Raw genomic sequence first — 18,731 nt, forward strand, 5'->3', positions numbered from 1 at the left:
GTGATGAATAGATCGATTAATGTGCTTGTGGCCGATGTAATGCGTGTTGCCGTGTTAACCGTGCAGTGAAAACCATTCGAATCTAAAAGCGTCTGGAACGTGAGCCACGGGGTGGATGCGTCCAACATATTAATATTAAAATCTCCGCCAAGGACAAGTGTCAGTTCATTTTGGTTTACGTACATGAACAGATCTTCAAGGTAGGCAAAGAAATTGAGTAAATTTCCATCAGGCGGGCGGTACATGACAGCAAACATATGATCATTGGATCGGACAACAAGACTCTCTACGTCATTCGTCATTAACGAATAGTTTTCCATTAAATCGCATCTGACACTTTTCACATGCATAAGCAACCCACCACCATTTCGGTTACTTCTGTTTTTCGAAAAACTGGTGTAATTTTCATGTTTTGGAGTGTCACTTTCTGAAGTAAGCCATGTTTCGGTTAGGAATATGAAGTCAAACTTAAAATTGAAAGAGTTTAACAGAATACCTAACTGATCTTCCTTGTTCGGTAGCGACCTTACATTCAAGTGGAAACATGTGAATCCTTTAATATTTTCTAATACAAATATTTTATTTACGTCATCGGGTGTAACGGCCATTCCTTTGTGAACCGAGCAAAGAAATGCAGTTATGTAGGCTTACTGAATCTTATCAATGTCCCGTGCACATGTCACTCGGACAACTCGGCAGTCTTCATCTTTACGCGCGAAAATATGACCATTTTTGACCCACACGAACTTCCAGTTTGACACTCTCTTTTTCTCAATGGCCATGCCCAGAAGCCGCTTCAATGGTGGACACAAATGTTCGTTCACAAAAATGGGTTCATTTGAGGAGTGGCCAAGGTCATGCATGGTAAGCCTAGTCTTTTTCGCCTTTTGAAGAAATGCGTCACGCTTGCAGCGGCTCTTAAACCGCACGACAATGTTAGATGGCGCCTGATCGTTGCGAGTTTTCACCCTGTGCACGACTTCAATATCATCCGGTTCAACCTTATGCTGAAGCGATGTTCCAATCTGGCACACTGTCTGTACAAGGTCTTCACTTTTGCTCTCCTGCACTCCCTTTATTTCGACGTTGCAGTTCCGGGAGTATTGCTCATTAGCTGTAATCCTGAGCTCTTGCTCCTCTAGTTCCTTTTTAATTTTAGTGCATTCGGTCATGAGAGTGTCATTGGCTTTCTTTAACTCCTGGTTTTCTTTTTGAAGGGTTTCAGTCTTTTTCATGACCGCTTCAAACCTCGCGTTGAAATTGTCAAGGCTTTTCTCAAACTCGCGAAGTTCTTTTCGTACATCGCGTTCAAGCTTACTCTTGAATTCCTTCATTTCCCTTCGGTACTCCTCTCTTATTTCTTCAAAACGCGAAGTCATGGTGTTTCACATACAGCACCGGCCAAACACGACAGAAATTATTGGCAGCAGCGAGTACGACAGGGAAAGAAACAGATTCGGACAAGCTTTGAACTATGAAAACCAACTAACCTGGAGGGCGAAAAAGTAGATACACGCTTAATTCTGTGCTCTCTCCTGTCGTCTCGCTGCAGCCAAGTGACCGCTTCCAACGACGACTACGGCTTTTGTAGCCTCAAGTGGCTCCCGGCGCAGACGCAGAAGCGTTGAGTAAAGGCACACGCCCCCCGCCAAGGCAACGACGGTAGCACGTTGTGAAGTTCAGCGCAGTCGCAGGTCACAGTGGTCCACGGCTGGATTGCGTTCCGGGCTTATCTGGAGGGCGAAAAAGTAGATACACGCTTAATTCTGTGCTCTCTCCTGTCGTCTCGCTGCAGCCAAGTGACCGCTTCCAACGACGACTACGGCTTTTGTAGCCTCAAGTGGCTCCCGGCGCAGACGCAGAAGCGTTGAGTAAAGGCACACGCCCCCCGCCAAGGCAACGACGGTAGCACGTTGTGAAGTTCAGCGCAGTCGCAGGTCACAGTGGTCCACGGCTGGATTGCGTTCCGGGCTTATCTGGAGGGCGAAAAAGTAGATACACGCTTAATTCTGTGCTCTCTCCTGTCGTCTCGCTGCAGCCAAGTGACCGCTTCCAACGACGACTACGGCTTTTGTAGCCTCAAGTGGCTCCCGGCGCAGACGCAGAAGCGTTGAGTAAAGGCACACGCCCCCCGCCAAGGCAACGACGGTAGCACGTTGTGAAGTTCAGCGCAGTCGCAGGTCACAGTGGTCCACGGCTGGATTGCGTTCCGGGCTTATCTGGAGGGCGAAAAAGTAGATACACGCTTAATTCTGTGCTCTCTCCTGTCGTCTCGCTGCAGCCAAGTGACCGCTTCCAACGACGACTACGGCTTTTGTAGCCTCAAGTGGCTCCCGGCGCAGACGCAGAAGCGTTGAGTAAAGGCACACGCCCCCCGCCAAGGCAACGACGGTAGCACGTTGTGAAGTTCAGCGCAGTCGCAGGTCACAGTGGTCCACGGCTGGATTGCGTTCCGGGCTTATCTGGAGGGCGAAAAAGTAGATACACGCTTAATTCTGTGCTCTCTCCTGTCGTCTCGCTGCAGCCAAGTGACCGCTTCCAACGACGACTACGGCTTTTGTAGCCTCAAGTGGCTCCCGGCGCAGACGCAGAAGCGTTGAGTAAAGGCACACGCCCCCCGCCAAGGCAACGACGGTAGCACGTTGTGAAGTTCAGCGCAGTCGCAGGTCACAGTGGTCCACGGCTGGATTGCGTTCCGGGCTTATCTGGAGGGCGAAAAAGTAGATACACGCTTAATTCTGTGCTCTCTCCTGTCGTCTCGCTGCAGCCAAGTATAATATTGCGATAGCAATCATATGGACACTCCAGGCGCATTCCTGCCGTCGCCGTCGCCCCCATGTTCCGTATAAAGTCCAAGGACGATAACAGCGTGACTGCGCGCCACATGCTGTATGTGCGACTGAAAGGATGTGGAGAGGGTGGCATGGGTGAACCGGCGAGGGTGGCTCAGTCTTGTGTGCGCAAGGGAGAAAGGCGGGAAGGAAGCGTGCCGCCTTCCGTCGCATGCGATACATCGGGGGGAGTGAAGGGAGGAGGGGCGGGCATTAGGATTCTGTTATCTATGAATCTGTGATTGCGCAACATGTTTATTTGCGTTGTTTGACGCATTATATACCGTGACTTTTTCTTAGATTCATAAATTTATTGGAGACTTATACGTATATTTTAATATCTTATTGCGAGGTTTTGTCTATACGTGCAGTGAACTTTGTTTTCAGTGACACTTTTTTGCCCTTTATCAAGCTGTATCTTCGCATTCGTATATTCCATTGTATCTTCGTATTTCTAATGTACGAGGGCGAGTCAAATGAAATTGAGCCAACCAACCCCGCGCAAAAATGGTTCTGTTCATTCTCTGCGAAGCATGCGCGTAGCACACATGCATCTCATTTACCAAAGTGACACGCAGTTGTGAAGATAGCTGTTCTTTAAAATGCTCTCATACACTGGGCTGAACATGGTTGCGTGACATAATGGACACTCCCAAAGTTGGATAGCGTGGTGTCGTGAGGTTTTGGACAGCTGAAGGTGTTTCCCAAAAAGAAATTAGTCGCTGTATGGCCGCCTTCTATGTTGAACATTGCATTTTGTTGGCTACTGTGAAGCGTTGGAGAAAACGGTTCAAAGAAGGACATGAAAGTTGCAAAGACGATCCAAGACCGGGCCAAATCCACCGCGCAATCACACCCAACATAATTGCAAAGGTTGACGAGCTGATTAGACAATAACGGAAGATAAGCATCGATGAACTGGCAGAGCGTGTGAATATCAGTCACGGTTTGGTTCACGCCATAATTAAGTAACACCTCGGTTATCGGCTCTTGTGTGCACAATGGATGCCCAAAATTTTGAACCACCGCCAGAAGACGAAGAAGTTCGGCCCTGCCTTGACTCATCTAATCCGGTATCACAATGAGGGCGACGACTTCTTGTCTGTGACCGGGAACGAATCATGGTACCACTACTACGAGCCTGAAACAAGAAGGCAAAGCTTACAGTGGAAACATTCGAATTCACCACCCCCAAAGAAAGCAAAGGCCATCATTTCTGCCGGAAAGGTGCTGACTTTTTTTGTTTTGATCGTCAGAGGCCATTACTGATAGAATTTGCTAAACCTGGAGAGACTATAAATAGTTTCCAATATTATGAAACGCTGGATCGGTTGCATGTCGCAATAAAGAACAAACGACGGGGAAAAATGACGAATGGGGTCATCTTGCTCCACGACAATGGCCGTGCCCGCGTCGTTGATGTGGTCAATAGAAGACTGGTAAAGTCAAAGAGGGAAACACCGCAACAACCTCCGTACAGCCCAGATCTGTCGCCTTGCGACTTCCTCATTTTGTAGCAATTGAAGAAACAGCTGAAGGGAACCAGATTAGTGTCGGACGATAACGTGAAAGAGTCAGTTACAGACTTTTTGAAGGAGTTTTATGAGACAGGAATCACGCGACTCGTTAGCCAGTGGGACAAATGTCTAAATGCTCATGGAGACTACTTTTAAATAAATTACCCCGTTTGTGATATATTCGCATCGGCTCACTTTCACTTGACTCGCCCTCGTATATTTTGCAAAACTCCTGCTTTTTATTCGTGCTCTCTGTTGAGTCTATAATTTAGGTGCAATTGCTCACAGTACACGACAGGGGACAGCTGCTCCTGAGCAATACATTGCAACAAATGACAGCGTCATTGAGATTTTTTCCTGGCCGTGGTACCACATAAGTACAAAAATATAAACAAGGTTCTTGGCTGACAAAGTTTCATTAAACTATTTGTCCTCAAATTGTTAATTTCATGGCCCTTACATTTTTCATATCAGCTGCACGCACAGCTTTGCTGGTTTCGAGCTGATATAGTTCTAAAGTTCGTGTGATATTTTCTTCACTTATGAAATATACAAAAAAAAAATGAAAGCATTGATATCAGTTATCGCGGACAGAATTTTTGGGACATACGAGTGTATTCTTGTACGAAGAAATACATATTTCACTTGTCTTGACAGTGCGTAGCGTTCAAGAATGCCTTTGCAGCATCTTTCGCAATAGCATTGCAGTTATTATTCATGTATTTGATCCCTGGACAAATTCCGTAAGGAGGAGGCCGAGCGGCAACGTGGGCCCCCTCGAACGAAATTTGTGGCTACGTCACTGCCCCTCATCACTCCTTATCATTCTTATCAAGTAAATGACTGTTTCTGTGCCTGTGTAGCGCGACGCGACGCGCAGCATGAGCCCTCCGAGATCGGTGGCATTTCCGTCAGTGAAGGAACGCCGCAATGGAGGACGCATCCCGAGGCCACCGAAACGCATCGGGTATGTGGTGTGCACGGGCATTTAATTTTCGCAAAATCAGAATTCTCGTAACACATACAGTGCTCCAAGTCGGGTCCACGTGTGATCCTTCAGATGACGCTTATTCCATCATCGCCAAGTCTTTCAAGAAAGCCTTCATAGAAACTGTTCTCCGTTGACATTTGTTTTGTACCGCCAGCACAACACATTCTTATAGTTCAGGTATGTTCTCCTCCTGCAAGCGTGGGTGTTTAGCCCAGTGGGTAAGACACTCGGATTCTGAGCGTGGCGTCGCAGGTTCGAAAGTCGCCAACGTCTTCTTTTTTTAGGTTTTATTCTGTTTTTCATGCATTCATTTCTTTATAGTGATTCGGCTTACGTGAAAGATAGACAGACGGGTTTCCTCGTTGGGTAAGCGTGGGAATGCTTACGCATTAAAAGGAAGAAAAAATCACTTCCTTGCATGACATAAATCGGCCTCACTAAGAATTTATTGTACCACGCCGTAGCTGTGGAGTTAGAGGCGTGACGACGCGAGGGAGCCCGAACGCCAATGTCTGTCTTGAATAGATCGTCGCATTTGCGCCGCGCTTCGACGCGCACGAGCGGTCCCACACCGTCTGCGCATGCGTAGGCGCGCAGACGCGAGCTTGCGCTCATCGGCAAGCGTACGTGTGGTCTGGTCTTAAGAGGTTAGAATGAACAGCGTCCACGGCAGGCGCTGTACACATCGTTATCGCTCCGTCGCTGTGACCATGTCGGAGCTACTCAGAAACTTGTGAGGGCACCTTGTGAGTGTGACAAAGTCACAACGTGTTCGCGTATTAAATACCGTAAGCGTTTACTATACATGGTGTCCCAGCTAAATTTACACGCAAAGTGCCTCGAGCGGGGAGTCGCGCGGAAATTTTGCGTGCGTTTGCGCGCTTGTTTCACGCTCTGAAAAAAAAAAAAAGCTTTTATGTAGCACGTATTGAGCAACAGAAAGCTGTATCGGGAGTTTTTCTTCTCGCTCTACAATTTTCTTATTCACACTTTTCATCGAATTATAATATTTGAGAAGTTGATTAATTAATTAAGACTAATTATCTTATTAGGTGGAATGAAAAAATAATTTGAACATCTCCAAGCGACGGGAAACAACATTACCTTGATTCTGTCCAGCTACTTGGCATTCGTATATTTTTAAACTCTGCTTAAAATTTGCTGGGGCACTCTGTATATAGTGCCCTACGAACAAACAATGTTTTCGATGCCTAAGATGATTGTAGTTGTCCAATTAGAACATTGCAAAGGGTCAAATATAAAATGTACGTTCGGGCTTACTTAAAGGGTGATCATTTCTAAGGTTTATGGAATTTTTAAAGATCGCCTGTGGCAGAAAGCATAATTCTTGTCTTTGAAATGGATTATTCGGAGAGGCAGACACTACAAGCACGAGATATTGAAACATATTCATCTAATTAAAAAATTCCTAATTCACTTGTTAATTCGTTATATTACAGCCCATATTGCAATTTATGAATTGTAGCCAGTGAGCTTGCAAGACGTATTCACTTGAAATGAATGCCCACGACGACACGACTTTCGAGATATTATTTCCCAAAGTCTGGGACGAAATACACGGGCGTTCCAGTTACTGTTGCGCCTCAATGCATGGAAGAGCGTTTTGTTAAAAAGTAAGTAGAACAACAGTGCAATTTTACGCCAAGTTTGATGGCGCGTATCTTCAAACTGGCGTCATTCTGGAAATTCATTTCAAGTGAATACTGCTTGCAAGCTCACTAGCTGCAATTAGTAAAGTAAATTGCAACATGTGCCGTCAAGTCATTAATTCAAAATATAATAAACCGATTTTTGCTAATTAGTGGAATATGTGTTCCGATTTCTCGTGCCGGTAATGGCCGCCCCTCAAAACCAGCTCAAGGACTAGAATTGTGTTTCTGCAACATGCTATTTTTTTTAAATTAGCATAAAACTTAACCGCCCTGTGTGTACATATATATATATATATATATATATATATATATATATATATATATATATCTATATATATATATATATATATATATATATATATATATATATATATATATATATACGTTAGCATATATATATATATATATGCTAACGTTGGTTAGTCACCCTGTGCGATCTGCGAGGAGGGTCTGTGGTGTTTTTAGCCTGCAGGTGGCGTGACCTTTAGATGTGTGTGCTGTTGTGCAGGAGCAGTTGTGCTGAGTGCTGTCACCTCGTGTCGGCTCGATTTTGAGCGAGCGAAAATGACGGAGCAAATGAAAAGATACTGCAAAGATACTGCATCAATTTACGTGCAAAGCTTAGTGATAGCCAAGCAGAAGCAATTCGAAAGATCCTAACAGCGTTAGTAGATGACGGTATTCTCATGAAGCCGATTGAAATGGTGTACAACCACTTCAAGAAAGGCCAAACATGTATGGAGAGTGAGCCGCGCTATAGGAGGCCTTCAACAAGTCATAATGGCGCGATTATCGATGAAGTTCGAAGAACGATAAGGAGAGATCGTCGGCTCGCTGTCAGAGAAGTTGCTCAGCTGGAGATAACAACACAGGTGCTATTAACGCCTTCTTTAAAGCCGATTTGAGTGCGCAGTGGGTGCCAGCAAAATTTTGCCAAGGATTTTGACAGAGGAATTCCAAGACCTGGCAAGTGCACCAGGATAGCGGCCTTGTTTGGGCGGCTCAAATGATTCCATTAGTATAAGTCCGCGCGACTCTCGGCTGCATAAAAATCGAAAGACTCTGGAAAAGAACGCACTTTCCAACCCGAGAGGACATCAAGTGCAACGCGACGGCGGCCCAGCAGCACTTCCCGAGGAGTGCTTTCAGTACTGTTTCGGAAGGTGGAAAGAACGTGGGACTCTGCGTGCAGAAGCAAGAAGGAACTACACTGAAGGGGATCAAGACGACGAAAACACCAGGCGACGCTTCTATTTTTCTGGGATCATGGTCGGATACTTTTCAGACAGACCTTGCATATATATAGGAAATGTGTCTCGTTTATTGTTTCATTGCGATGAACAGAGGCGGGCTCCTGCATGGTACTACTTTGTGGATCTTCGCTGCATGGCGCTAGCATTGTCTGCAGAGCGAGCGATGTTTGCGCATGGTTAGACTTCCGGGTGTACGTAACGCCAAAGTATTTAGCGGTGTCGAAACCCTTCGCGTGAGGCACAGGCTCGCTTCGCGTGAACAATGCGGCGGCAAAAGAGTGCCACTTGAACTGGGGGAAAAAATAAAACGCATCTGCCAAATCAGATTATGCCATTATTTTCTGTCATCCACTTGCAATAGTTTTCTCCCAGCTAGCGAAGATCATCGCACTTGACTGGACGCCATGAAAGGGGAGCAAAGAGATTTGATTCCGCGATAACCGTTCTGACGAGCTTTCGTGGCATTGTTTTCCGCCACAGAGACAAGGGCGCGAGCTTTAATGAAAAAGCCTGAACAATAAATTTAGCTTAGCAGTTCCGCATAGGCAGTTGCAGACATAGTGAATTATTCATTGGGACGCTGCAGCAGGGCGACTGTGCTAATCAATTTCAAAAGAAAGCGCCTCTTAGGGTGTCCTGCGCACTTTTCGCCGATCAGCGGAAGACGCATGCAGAAAATGCGGGAGGCAGCTTATCTGCCTCCCGCATTTATCTGCCACGTTGTAGTTCTCTTGCAGAAGAAAGGCAACATACATCAGCCACGTACGGCAATTTGTGCAGACTCTACATATTGCACGCGACTGCTGTATATTTGCCCAGTCGAGAATGTTGCATTTTTGGCATTACACGTTATCAAATAAAAAAAGTGTTCAACTTTGGAACACCTAGCTGTGCAATGTACGTGTGATCAGTTCAATTTGTTTGAATTTCTAGTCGTGCACTCAGGAACATAAACTCGTCATCCTGTTTCTGCAAATGTGGCCATCTGCATTGCATAATCTAAACTACACTACTGCGGCATAGGCGACCAGTGACATGACATGGGTATAGCAACTCGACGCTTGCGCGCTTATAGGCATCATTTGCAGCTAAGTACAGAGAGACGCGGCGAATTTTTTCGTGTATGCCCGAGCCTTCTGTGTCGGTCGCGAATGCTTAGTGTTGCCGTGCGACTAGCATGGAGGACCTAAGCGCAAGGTTAGCTTGAACTGACAGGTTTAGGGAAATGTCCCACTTACGAATACCAGTGTTTCTGATCAACATTTGTGTGGAAAGATCCCAAGTATTCGCCTGGCACGTTCTGAGAAGAAATTCTCAAGAATACTTAGACGAGCCGTCGCTAAGCTGCGGTAGGAAAGCGCCACTTAAAACATATTCTGTGAATGACAGACACAAGCTGCTTTCGGCGTCGGCACGCAGGTGACATCGCCTGTCTCGGCATGGCGTTTGCATTTTTGCATTCTTGCAGCCCTTGTTTCGCTTCGGCCGATCACTTCAAACGTTTCGCTCCTCGTTCCTCGTAGTTTCTCTGTGCGTGTCGGTTTTGGCACTTCCCGATCGCATGGCTTTCTGTTTTTCTGCATCTTGCTTGTTTTTTTCTTTTCTTTTTTTGACAAGATGTTCACAAGTGCCTCCGTGCACCCCCTTAGGAGCGTCTTTCGTTCCGCTGCCTAGCATGACATCGACGCTGCTTAAGAAATACTATGCGTTCGCCCTCGTATTCAATGTGTACGAATAAACTAACGCTTACTTTAACGCTTCGACCAGACTCAGGGCCGCATAACGTAAAACCATTCCAATATGTTTTTATTCCAATCTCCTGACGTCAAATTTGCGTAACCGCCGACGCAAGCATCGGGTGGTCACCCATGCCGCAGGGTGGTCTAAAAAGACCAATCAAATGCTCCCCTTGTTCATAGGAGGTCACTTTTGTTTGCTTCAAAAACAAATAACATTGCCTGCACTGAGCGGCTTGTCTTATCTAATTGGCTCACAAGAGGCGTGGGGCATGCTCAAGTGGAGAGGGATTCGATGGGGCCGAGCCACTGCACTGAATATCGATAACCGTATGAAGAGGGTGGTGCCGGCGTCTTTGAGTGGTCCGCTTTCCCTTACTTAGCTTGCGGTGGCTGGTCGACAATCGCGGCGGCATGCAACGGAAGCTTAAGAATGACGCTAAAACGGATCCTCAGCAAAGAAGAGTTGGCAGAACGAGGTCGCAAACGTGCCGAAAGTTCTCGAAAACGTTACACGACCACGCTACAAATTTTATTACAGGCAAATAAACTCATGCTCTCCAGCAGGGGCGAGTAGCCAGTGCTGGAGCGATCGGCGGCAGCCATCTTTTAATCCTTTCGGAACGGGGCAGCCTGCCGCTATTCAGAAGAAAGTTCAGTTTTGTTCGGCATATTAATGCATCTTTAACACGTACACCTCACTTTGACGCGGTAAGTCTTTGCGGTTTTGTGACGTTGCGTGAGAGGCAAGTGAAGTGGGTGCAGCCCGAAAGCTTTTGACCAATAGCCGAGGACTAATGGCAAAAAGGCATCGAACAGAAATAACTATTTTTGTTTTGTTCGGTCAAATTATACATAATCAGTGTGTAAACGTCATATCAGGTGGAGAGCTATCGCGGTTTTCGTGACGTCGCGTGACAGACAGGTGAAGTGGGGGTGGTCCAAAAATGTTTTTGACCAATCGTGGTGAGCTGATTGCAGAATTGGAATAGAAAAGTTTGTAATAGTTTTACGATAAAGCGCCCTCCGTTTGTGGTTTTGCTACACTGGGCATAGCAATTCTTATCACAATGAAAAAAATTCAAACGAAGGTTAGAGGATCCCCGTCGTTTATTTTGTGCGTCGTTTTGAAAAAATTAAAAAACCGCCATTTTTATAAACGCCCATCGGTACTTAATTGGGTCCCACTTTGTGTCAAATTCTTGGCAGGAAAGTGCGATTTCTATAGTGGCACAAAAAGCTCACGCGATTACTTATTTTGTACTTTAAATATATGCAGCATAATAAACTTGTTGGGAATGGGAGCTTTTTTGTCTTAAATGCTTGAACGACCTGGTTCAAAGGAACTCAGGGGTTCTCAGACAAAAGACGTGGACACACCTGTCGCTGTGAGTACTTGCATATCCTCCGTTTCTGAGGCGCCTTAAGAGCGAGGTATTCTGCTTATGCAAAGCGACTCTCTTCTATAGTGTGAAGAGCTGCGTTTCAAGGAGCGTGGGAAAAATAATTGATATCCCAAAGCAAAGCAGCACGCTGGAACATTTTGAGACAAGTAATGTCAAAGGAGGGGTCTCACTGAAAATTTAAATACGCGGAAGCTGAGAGTTTTAGTTAATAAAGAACGTGGTGCAGAATTCCCAAAGCTTTTGGTTCTTAAGTGCTCCTTGTTATTGGCTGGCCACCTTCGTTAATATTCCTGCATCATAATTCACTGGAAAATGCTCTTAAGACGAATTCTAGTATAAGAGCTACTTATGAATACAGGCCTTGGTGTCGGGCAGACAGAATTTCAGTGTGTTTGGGAAAACAATCTCTTTCTCTTTTCTTTTTTTTTTCTGCATTGTGAAACAGAAGCTGCATGGACTTTTACCTTGCTGATAACACATTATGATCACCGGCTTTCATAGTTAAGTGTATTTACAATATTTAGACGCCACTGTACGAGAACTACCGCGATACGCGGCACATTTTGAATGTTCCAAGTAGATAGAGAGAGAATAAACATCTTTATTGTGTAAATAGCTTTGGAGAGGCGTCCTCATTCCAGAACTCCTTGAGCTCGGGCCACGTCCTGGGCCCTCGAGATCAGCCGTTGCTGATCCTCGAGGTCGGAGCTGGCAAAGGCTTTCTCCCAAAGCTCGTTGGTGTGGTAAGGGTTCGGAGGATTTAGCGTTGCCTGTATGCAATCCCCTACTGTGTGCCTAAGGGACGCAGGTTCTCCGCAGAAGCGGCATTGCGGAGAGAATTGTGTAGGGGCTATGAGATGATTTCTGGTTGGGTGGGGGAATGTGTTGAGTTGTAGAGCTCAGAGTCACTCCTGCTCTCTAGGTAGTGACTTGTGTGGGGAAGGGTATGTTCTGCAGTTTAGCTTGCAATGTAGTATGTTGTCATGCTACGAGACTAGAGGGTGCATGCGCTCGAGTAGAAACAGGGTCAGGTGTGAGCTACACTGGGGACGATAATTTTATGACCGATATACATTGGGGGAGCGGAAGATGTGTTTGCGGCAGCCGGGTCCGTCACTTCCAGTACTGTTCTTCCTTGGCGGGGGCGCCGTGCGGTGATTGAGTCTGCAGGAGAAGCGGGGTGCGGCCAATGTACTCGACGCCGACTATGTAGGCGCCCAGTCCACTGCGGTTGCTGCCATTCTGCTTGTGCGTCTTCTTCCCTGACGAGGGCTTTGCGCCGTACCTTTGACTCTGCCTAGCGTACGCTTCGTCATAGCCGCCCTCGTTGAGAGCGTTGCTGTAATCTTCGTATGGTTTGGGCTGACCTTCGCGTACACTGGAGCCAAAGCTCTGGAGCCCGTAACCTCCGTTGTCGTGGCGGCTATAGTACCCGTCCGAGCCGTAGTACGGGACAAAGTCTCGGTACCGCAAGTTGCCATTTCCCTGACCGTAACCGCCAAAGATGCTTAGGCCACCCTGGATAGAAGATCCCGGCTGCAAGTGCGGCTTGTTCGACCCGAAGTCGTAGTCGCCGCCCACGGCCTGGTAACGATTGGCGTCGGCATAGTTGTAGCTTCCCCCGTCGAACACCGAGCTGCTGCCACCGATCTTGTTGTTGTGGAGCCGCGAGGAGTAGCCGACCTGGCCTCCAGCCTGCTGGTCTCCTTGCTCGTACGGGTACACTTGACGGGTGTACTCGACCGGTATGTAGGACATTCCGCTTGGGCGGCTCTTGTGGCGGTAGGTTCCTCTCTGGTGGCTCACTCGCACGTAGTCTCCTCGGTTGTAGATGGGCGTCAGGTAGCCGTCGTTGCCGTACGTGTTGCTGTCATCAGCTGCGGTGCCAGGCCTCGAGTCATCGCTCTCTCTGTAGCCTGCATCGTCGTCGCCTCCGTGGCTGTACTTCACTTTGCCATAGTTAACCCTCTCGTGCATCGACGGGCTCTCATAATCCCGCTCCTGCCGGTAGGAATCATCGCGACTGTAGCTTATCTTGCCATACGTCGCGTCTCGGAGCTTTGCGTAACCCTTTACATACCCAGAGCGTTCATAGGTTCCTTGGTTCTGATAGCCGACAGGCTCCACAGGAGTGTCCACCTCGAGGGAAGATGGCTTGGTGATGCGTCTGTGTTTGTAGCCCGTGCTTTCGCCAATCAGATCACCGCCATTCGAGTCTTTGGCCCCTGCTTTGTCCGTAATCTCTTTTGGTTTCGTAACATCGGCGGCTGCTTGGTACGCCAGGAACAATGCTACGAGTGCAGTGGCCAGCAGCCTCCATTTTACCTGCGAAAAAGCACAAACATGAATTGCGGAACCTCCCAAAAAGAGAGAGCGAGTCTTCTACTACCTGCGCACGGAAGGACTCTCATCAACTATCCGAGGCTAGGTTAGTGTGTATTTATAATGGGAACTCTGATTTTTAACTGTGAGAGTTCATGAAATAATGCATATTCAAAGCCTCGAGATGAAAATACAGCTAGAATTGCTAGAAAACAAGGCCGGGGTAGCGTAGCGATTACTTTCGCTCAATCCTATTGCTTTCTTATCATCCACCGCTCACAACATGCCGATCCTAGTGATATTTGGAATAAGGACACTACATTATGCCAACCCAGAAATCACTGACTAAAGGTGGCGCATTAACGGCACCACAAACACGACCTTTCATTGTACAACCTTGTGCGCTTCACAAGAATGCGATCGTCTTAGCCAGAGTATAACTCATGCTTAGGATCACTATTCCTTCCACTGGACTTGGCACTCCACGCTGACGTCACTGCTGTCCTCGCAGCGCTACTGTTTCTGTACATTCTTCCCGGTTAGCGTCGTCTAAATTAATGCTGGAGGAAATATCGGCTCCAGCACACGCACGAGTGACAGTGACGAGTGCGTTCTCTGAGGCCCGTGGATGTAAACTGGAATAGTGAAGTCTACGCAGGGCCGTTGAGTTCGTAGCATAGCGTACGCCTATTACTCAGCGATTCGTTCAGCCGGTCGAGAATGCGCATTATCTTGGACCGCTTCATCTCGAACGCAAAGATAGGCTATGTGAAGGTGATTTCGTTGTTTACATAAGGTTAATTAAGAAATAATAGTAGCAGCGGTTAGGATAGCTTGACCATTTGTGAATTACCGCTCACTAACTCACTCACTACTATTCTACAGACAGGCGGAACTTGCTGCTGTTTCGGCTTTGCTGTTCCGGCTCTGCGGTGAAGGTGACTTGAGGGCTACGTGTTGCAGAGCTTCACTCTGTTTGATACTAGGACCGAAGAAGACGTTGTGCGAATGTTGTCCAATGAAGACGTTGTCTGAATACGTCCGAGCCTTGTACGAATTAATTATGGAAACTTAGCCAAGCTAATAATTTTGCTTATTGTCACTTATTTTCAAAGGCATTTAAATTCGGCTCAGCCTTGTGGTCTAGCCCTTGTGTTGAATTTTCTTCAGAGTTCTTGTCTCAGAATGGTGGTCAAAGGACACATTGGGACCCACTAAGGAAAGTTCGATTCCGAAGTACCCACACACGTCTGCAACTTCCTGTTCTTGTTATTTTCTGGCGTGTTTACTAGGAAAAAATGGAACTGTGTGTATGCGTCTAATGCTAACATCTGAAACAGCTCACAATTTCTTTTCTACAACGGTGGAGCCGACGTGTGCGGAAATATTAAACTACCATAGAGGGCAGAGAATCAAATATCCTCCGCCACACACACTACTTACACAACAGGAAGCAGCCGACTGGAGAAGGCTACAAACCCGAACTTTCTATAATCTACACATACTAAGTAAAATGTACCCGACACAATACAGAAACTCCTGCCCATGGTGCGGAGAAATACCAACTCTTTACCACATAACATGGGAATGTAAGCATAACTACACATTCCATAAACATAAAAACCCGAGTGCGGAGCGATTGGAGGGCCTGCTCACCAGCAGCGAGCTCACCGCCCAAAGGGCAATGGTGCAGCACGCGTGCGAAGTGGCCAGGCTCAGTGGAGCCCTGGAATAGGGGCACACCCGTGCTGAAGAGCCAGGCAGCAAGCGCAAGACGGCTCACCACTAAAACCCTTGATAGAATCAATAAAGTTTTTCTCTCTCTCTCTCTCCTGAAGTTTGTTTTTGAAAGCGCTATAATTTAGTAATCATAAATAGGGCCGATATAATGTAACAACTTTCCTCTCCTAATTCTATTTCATTGTCGTTATTAACATATCCGGACGATATTATACAGGTGATAGCGCAGAGGGAACTGCTCTACCCACTGCCGGAGCACGAATAGGAATAGATCAAACTAGGATGATTACGTTAGTCAAGCCAAATTTTGTGATGCACCGGAGCACTACGGATTAATTGACTAATAAAATTAATTTGAAGTTAAGTGACACAAATAATCCCATACAGTTATTTCGCGTATGTGATGTTACGTCTCAACGCTACCAAGGGCCTTAATTAGACGATTACTCCAAGGCAACCCCACCCATTCATCAGCGCCTATACCGAAGTCACCGCAGCGTTGACACCGAATGTTGACGGGTCCCCAAAAGGCCCCTCTACCTGTACCTGACAAGCTGAACTAATGAATGAAAGGGGACGAAGTCGATAGCTACTGAAGAACGGTGCCACCTTCGGTTCCCAGATTTCTGCGCGCTTGCTAACTATGCGGGGGGCATATTTAGCACCAACGGAGGTGGAGTGTGGCGGGACGATGCGATACCATGGGCGGGATATTGCGACCGATACGGCTATTCTGATTGGCCGGAATACAGTCATCAGATTCCCTAGTCTATTCGCCTAGGGAAGACAACAGTATTAAATGAAGAGACATTTCGTGCAATGGGGCTGACGTATCCTGATGTGAACTCAGACATTTAATATGCTCCCGCATGGAGTGAGCTCCGGTATCTGGAGCCAGTGCAAATAATGTAAAATAAACCCATTTTCTTTCATTCCTACTACCGGACATACTCGTCTATGGGCTTGGTGGATTCCTGGCTCAAATGCCACCTCGAGCCGCGACAGTGAAAAGAAATTGCCACTGACAAGCAATCCTGGTGCCCATGCTATACCGCTGCTGAACTATGTTACTTGCAAACTCTCCCATTCCGTTTGCGCTCGCACAAAATGTGTCCACGTAATTGCAGTGAAGAATCACAACTTTATTAGCATACTGCAGCTATCCTAGGTGACGAAGAGCATAAAGTGAAAATTCGCAGCCTATTTCTTGTAGACCTGTGCTCTACAAAAGCAAGAAAAAAAAATCAAACACCCAACTATACAAACACACAAAGAAAAGACAAAAATAATTGCGTCCGGTATTCTTCACGCACTCATAAGGGACTTCAAGGAGGACGAAAAACACTTCCCCATACCACAAGCAGGCTGCGACTCGATGCTTTTCCACAACTTGCGATAGCGCTTCGCTGCGCTTTACTCTTTCACAATCGTTCATACCCATACAGTTGTAGGAAGCACAAAACTGCGTCATTCAATATGAGAGCCACCATTTGAAGGCTAGCTACCTTGGAAGTGAGAGCGCAGCATGCCTTTGCAGGCTCATTGGCAATAATAACATGAAAAAAACTATATATATATATATATATATATATATATATATATATATATCTATATATATGTATATGTATATATGTATATATGAACACTACATCACTGGCTGAATGGCTCGGTAATTAAAACATTGTACGTACGGCACCCAGCCACTTTTGCTAAGCTGCCCCAACGAGAGGAGAGGGGAAAAGCAAGGTGAAAAGGTGAAGCGCCCCATTTGTACCTTGGAATATTCCTGAAGCACTGAACAGTGCCGTGTTACAAGTACACGCAGTGCTTTCGTTCTTATTTATTTTTTTCAGAACTAAAGGAAAATCCAAAGCTCTGTCAGAATGCAGTCTAGAAAAAAAAAAGGACGGCTTGAAAACAGCCCATCGAGTGAATGAACCACACAACGAAGGGCTGTCGCGTCTTTGTACTGTTTCTTTTTTCTTTGTAAGTCATATACCACCCAGCCCCCACGTAAACACAATCTTGCAAAAAAAAGCCACTTTTAGAAAACTCTTAAATGGAAGGAACGGTTTCTCACTGACAGGATCTTCACTGATGACATACTCCGTATCACTGTTGCCAGGCGATTGATTTTACGAACTTCGAAATGCTTTGAGAATATCGGTCTTCATTTTGTATAGCCGTTCAACGTTGAAGTGCTCTTCTATGGAAATGTGAAGGCAAAAGTGGTTTTTTGTGTGTGCGTACGTGCGTATAAGCGTATGTGTGTGTGTGAATATGGACCCGGTGCCATATTTACTAGAGAGCACTTAGGTTAGGATTGTTCGTAAGAGTGGATGCCAGCGAATCATACTGTTAAACATATCACTAGGGAAGTCGGGCGGCCTATGCAAACACCATTTACGAACAAAAAGCTTCATAAATTCGACCCCAGTTCTACCATGAGGCTAATGACAAAAGGCACTTACGAACAAAGAGGTTTGAGGCCATTTTGAGGCCATTTTCCAAAACCACGACACATAGAGCGACGTGCACAACACTCGTGTGAAAAAGGTTCTTCTACTTCCTGATATGTCAGCTACTAGCACTGGAATTTACTAGACTGGTTTGAGTTTTGAGCGTGGTTACTCGATGTATTAGTACATTTTTTGGGTAGCCGGCTCCTACTGGAGGTTGTCAATGCACATTCTTTCCTAACCACTTATTTCGGACCGAAGTATTAATGTTGCCGACTTTTCAGCTAGGAAGACACTAAATATGCGTATTTTGATGGCAGTATATGTACATCATATATAGGCATTATATTAATGTCAGCACAATATTATCTCAAGGAGCAGAGTATATACTCCTGGTTCTTGTGTCACGTCCTGCAGTGTTATCCAAGCAGATTTATTGCACGCCACTTTCGTTATACAGCGCAGAAGTTACGGCCTTCGGAAAAAAAAAGGCGACAAGTAGAATGCTTTTAGGGCAATCTGGCGCAGTGATCGATAGCATTAACCCGCGAGTGGCAGAATAGTGGGGACAACGCAGCCGTTCTGGAAACAGCCACACGAACTTCAAATCGATGTGTCCAGACACAGCTTAATTTGCGAGCTGTTGGCAAACAAATACTGTTTTCATACTATTCGCGCTTTCATCGCCTCGATGGCGACAGTTCATTTATCACGTAAGCGTTCAATATTTGGCGGCTACTAGACAACGTGTGCTATAAAAAGCCATGGCTCTTTCTGTATATGCTATCGTCCATGCACACCGG

General features: G+C 46.3%; 2 protein-coding genes across 3 annotated transcripts in view; both read right to left on the reverse strand.

Moving 5' to 3' along the window:
* Positions 1–647: 647 nt before the first annotated feature.
* On the reverse strand, positions 648–1,379 carry LOC129380963 (uncharacterized). Its single transcript, XM_055063301.1, has one exon. The coding sequence runs from the start codon at positions 1,377–1,379 to the stop codon at positions 648–650; it is 732 nt and encodes a 243-aa protein (XP_054919276.1).
* Positions 1,380–11,988: 10,609 nt separating this feature from the next.
* The window catches only part of LOC126548009 (uncharacterized), a 55,225-nt gene continuing 48,482 nt past the window's right edge, over positions 11,989–18,731 (reverse strand). For both annotated transcript variants that reach the window (XM_055063593.1, XM_050196085.3), the window contains exon 2: positions 11,989–13,732. In XM_055063593.1, the coding sequence (XP_054919568.1) occupies positions 12,521–13,732 (1,212 nt within the window). In that variant the 3' untranslated portion in view covers positions 11,989–12,520. The remainder of the gene's footprint in view (positions 13,733–18,731) is intronic.

Source organism: Dermacentor andersoni, chromosome 1 (assembly GCF_023375885.2).
Source record: "Dermacentor andersoni chromosome 1, qqDerAnde1_hic_scaffold, whole genome shotgun sequence".
NCBI classification, from domain to species: Eukaryota; Metazoa; Arthropoda; class Arachnida; order Ixodida; family Ixodidae; genus Dermacentor; species Dermacentor andersoni.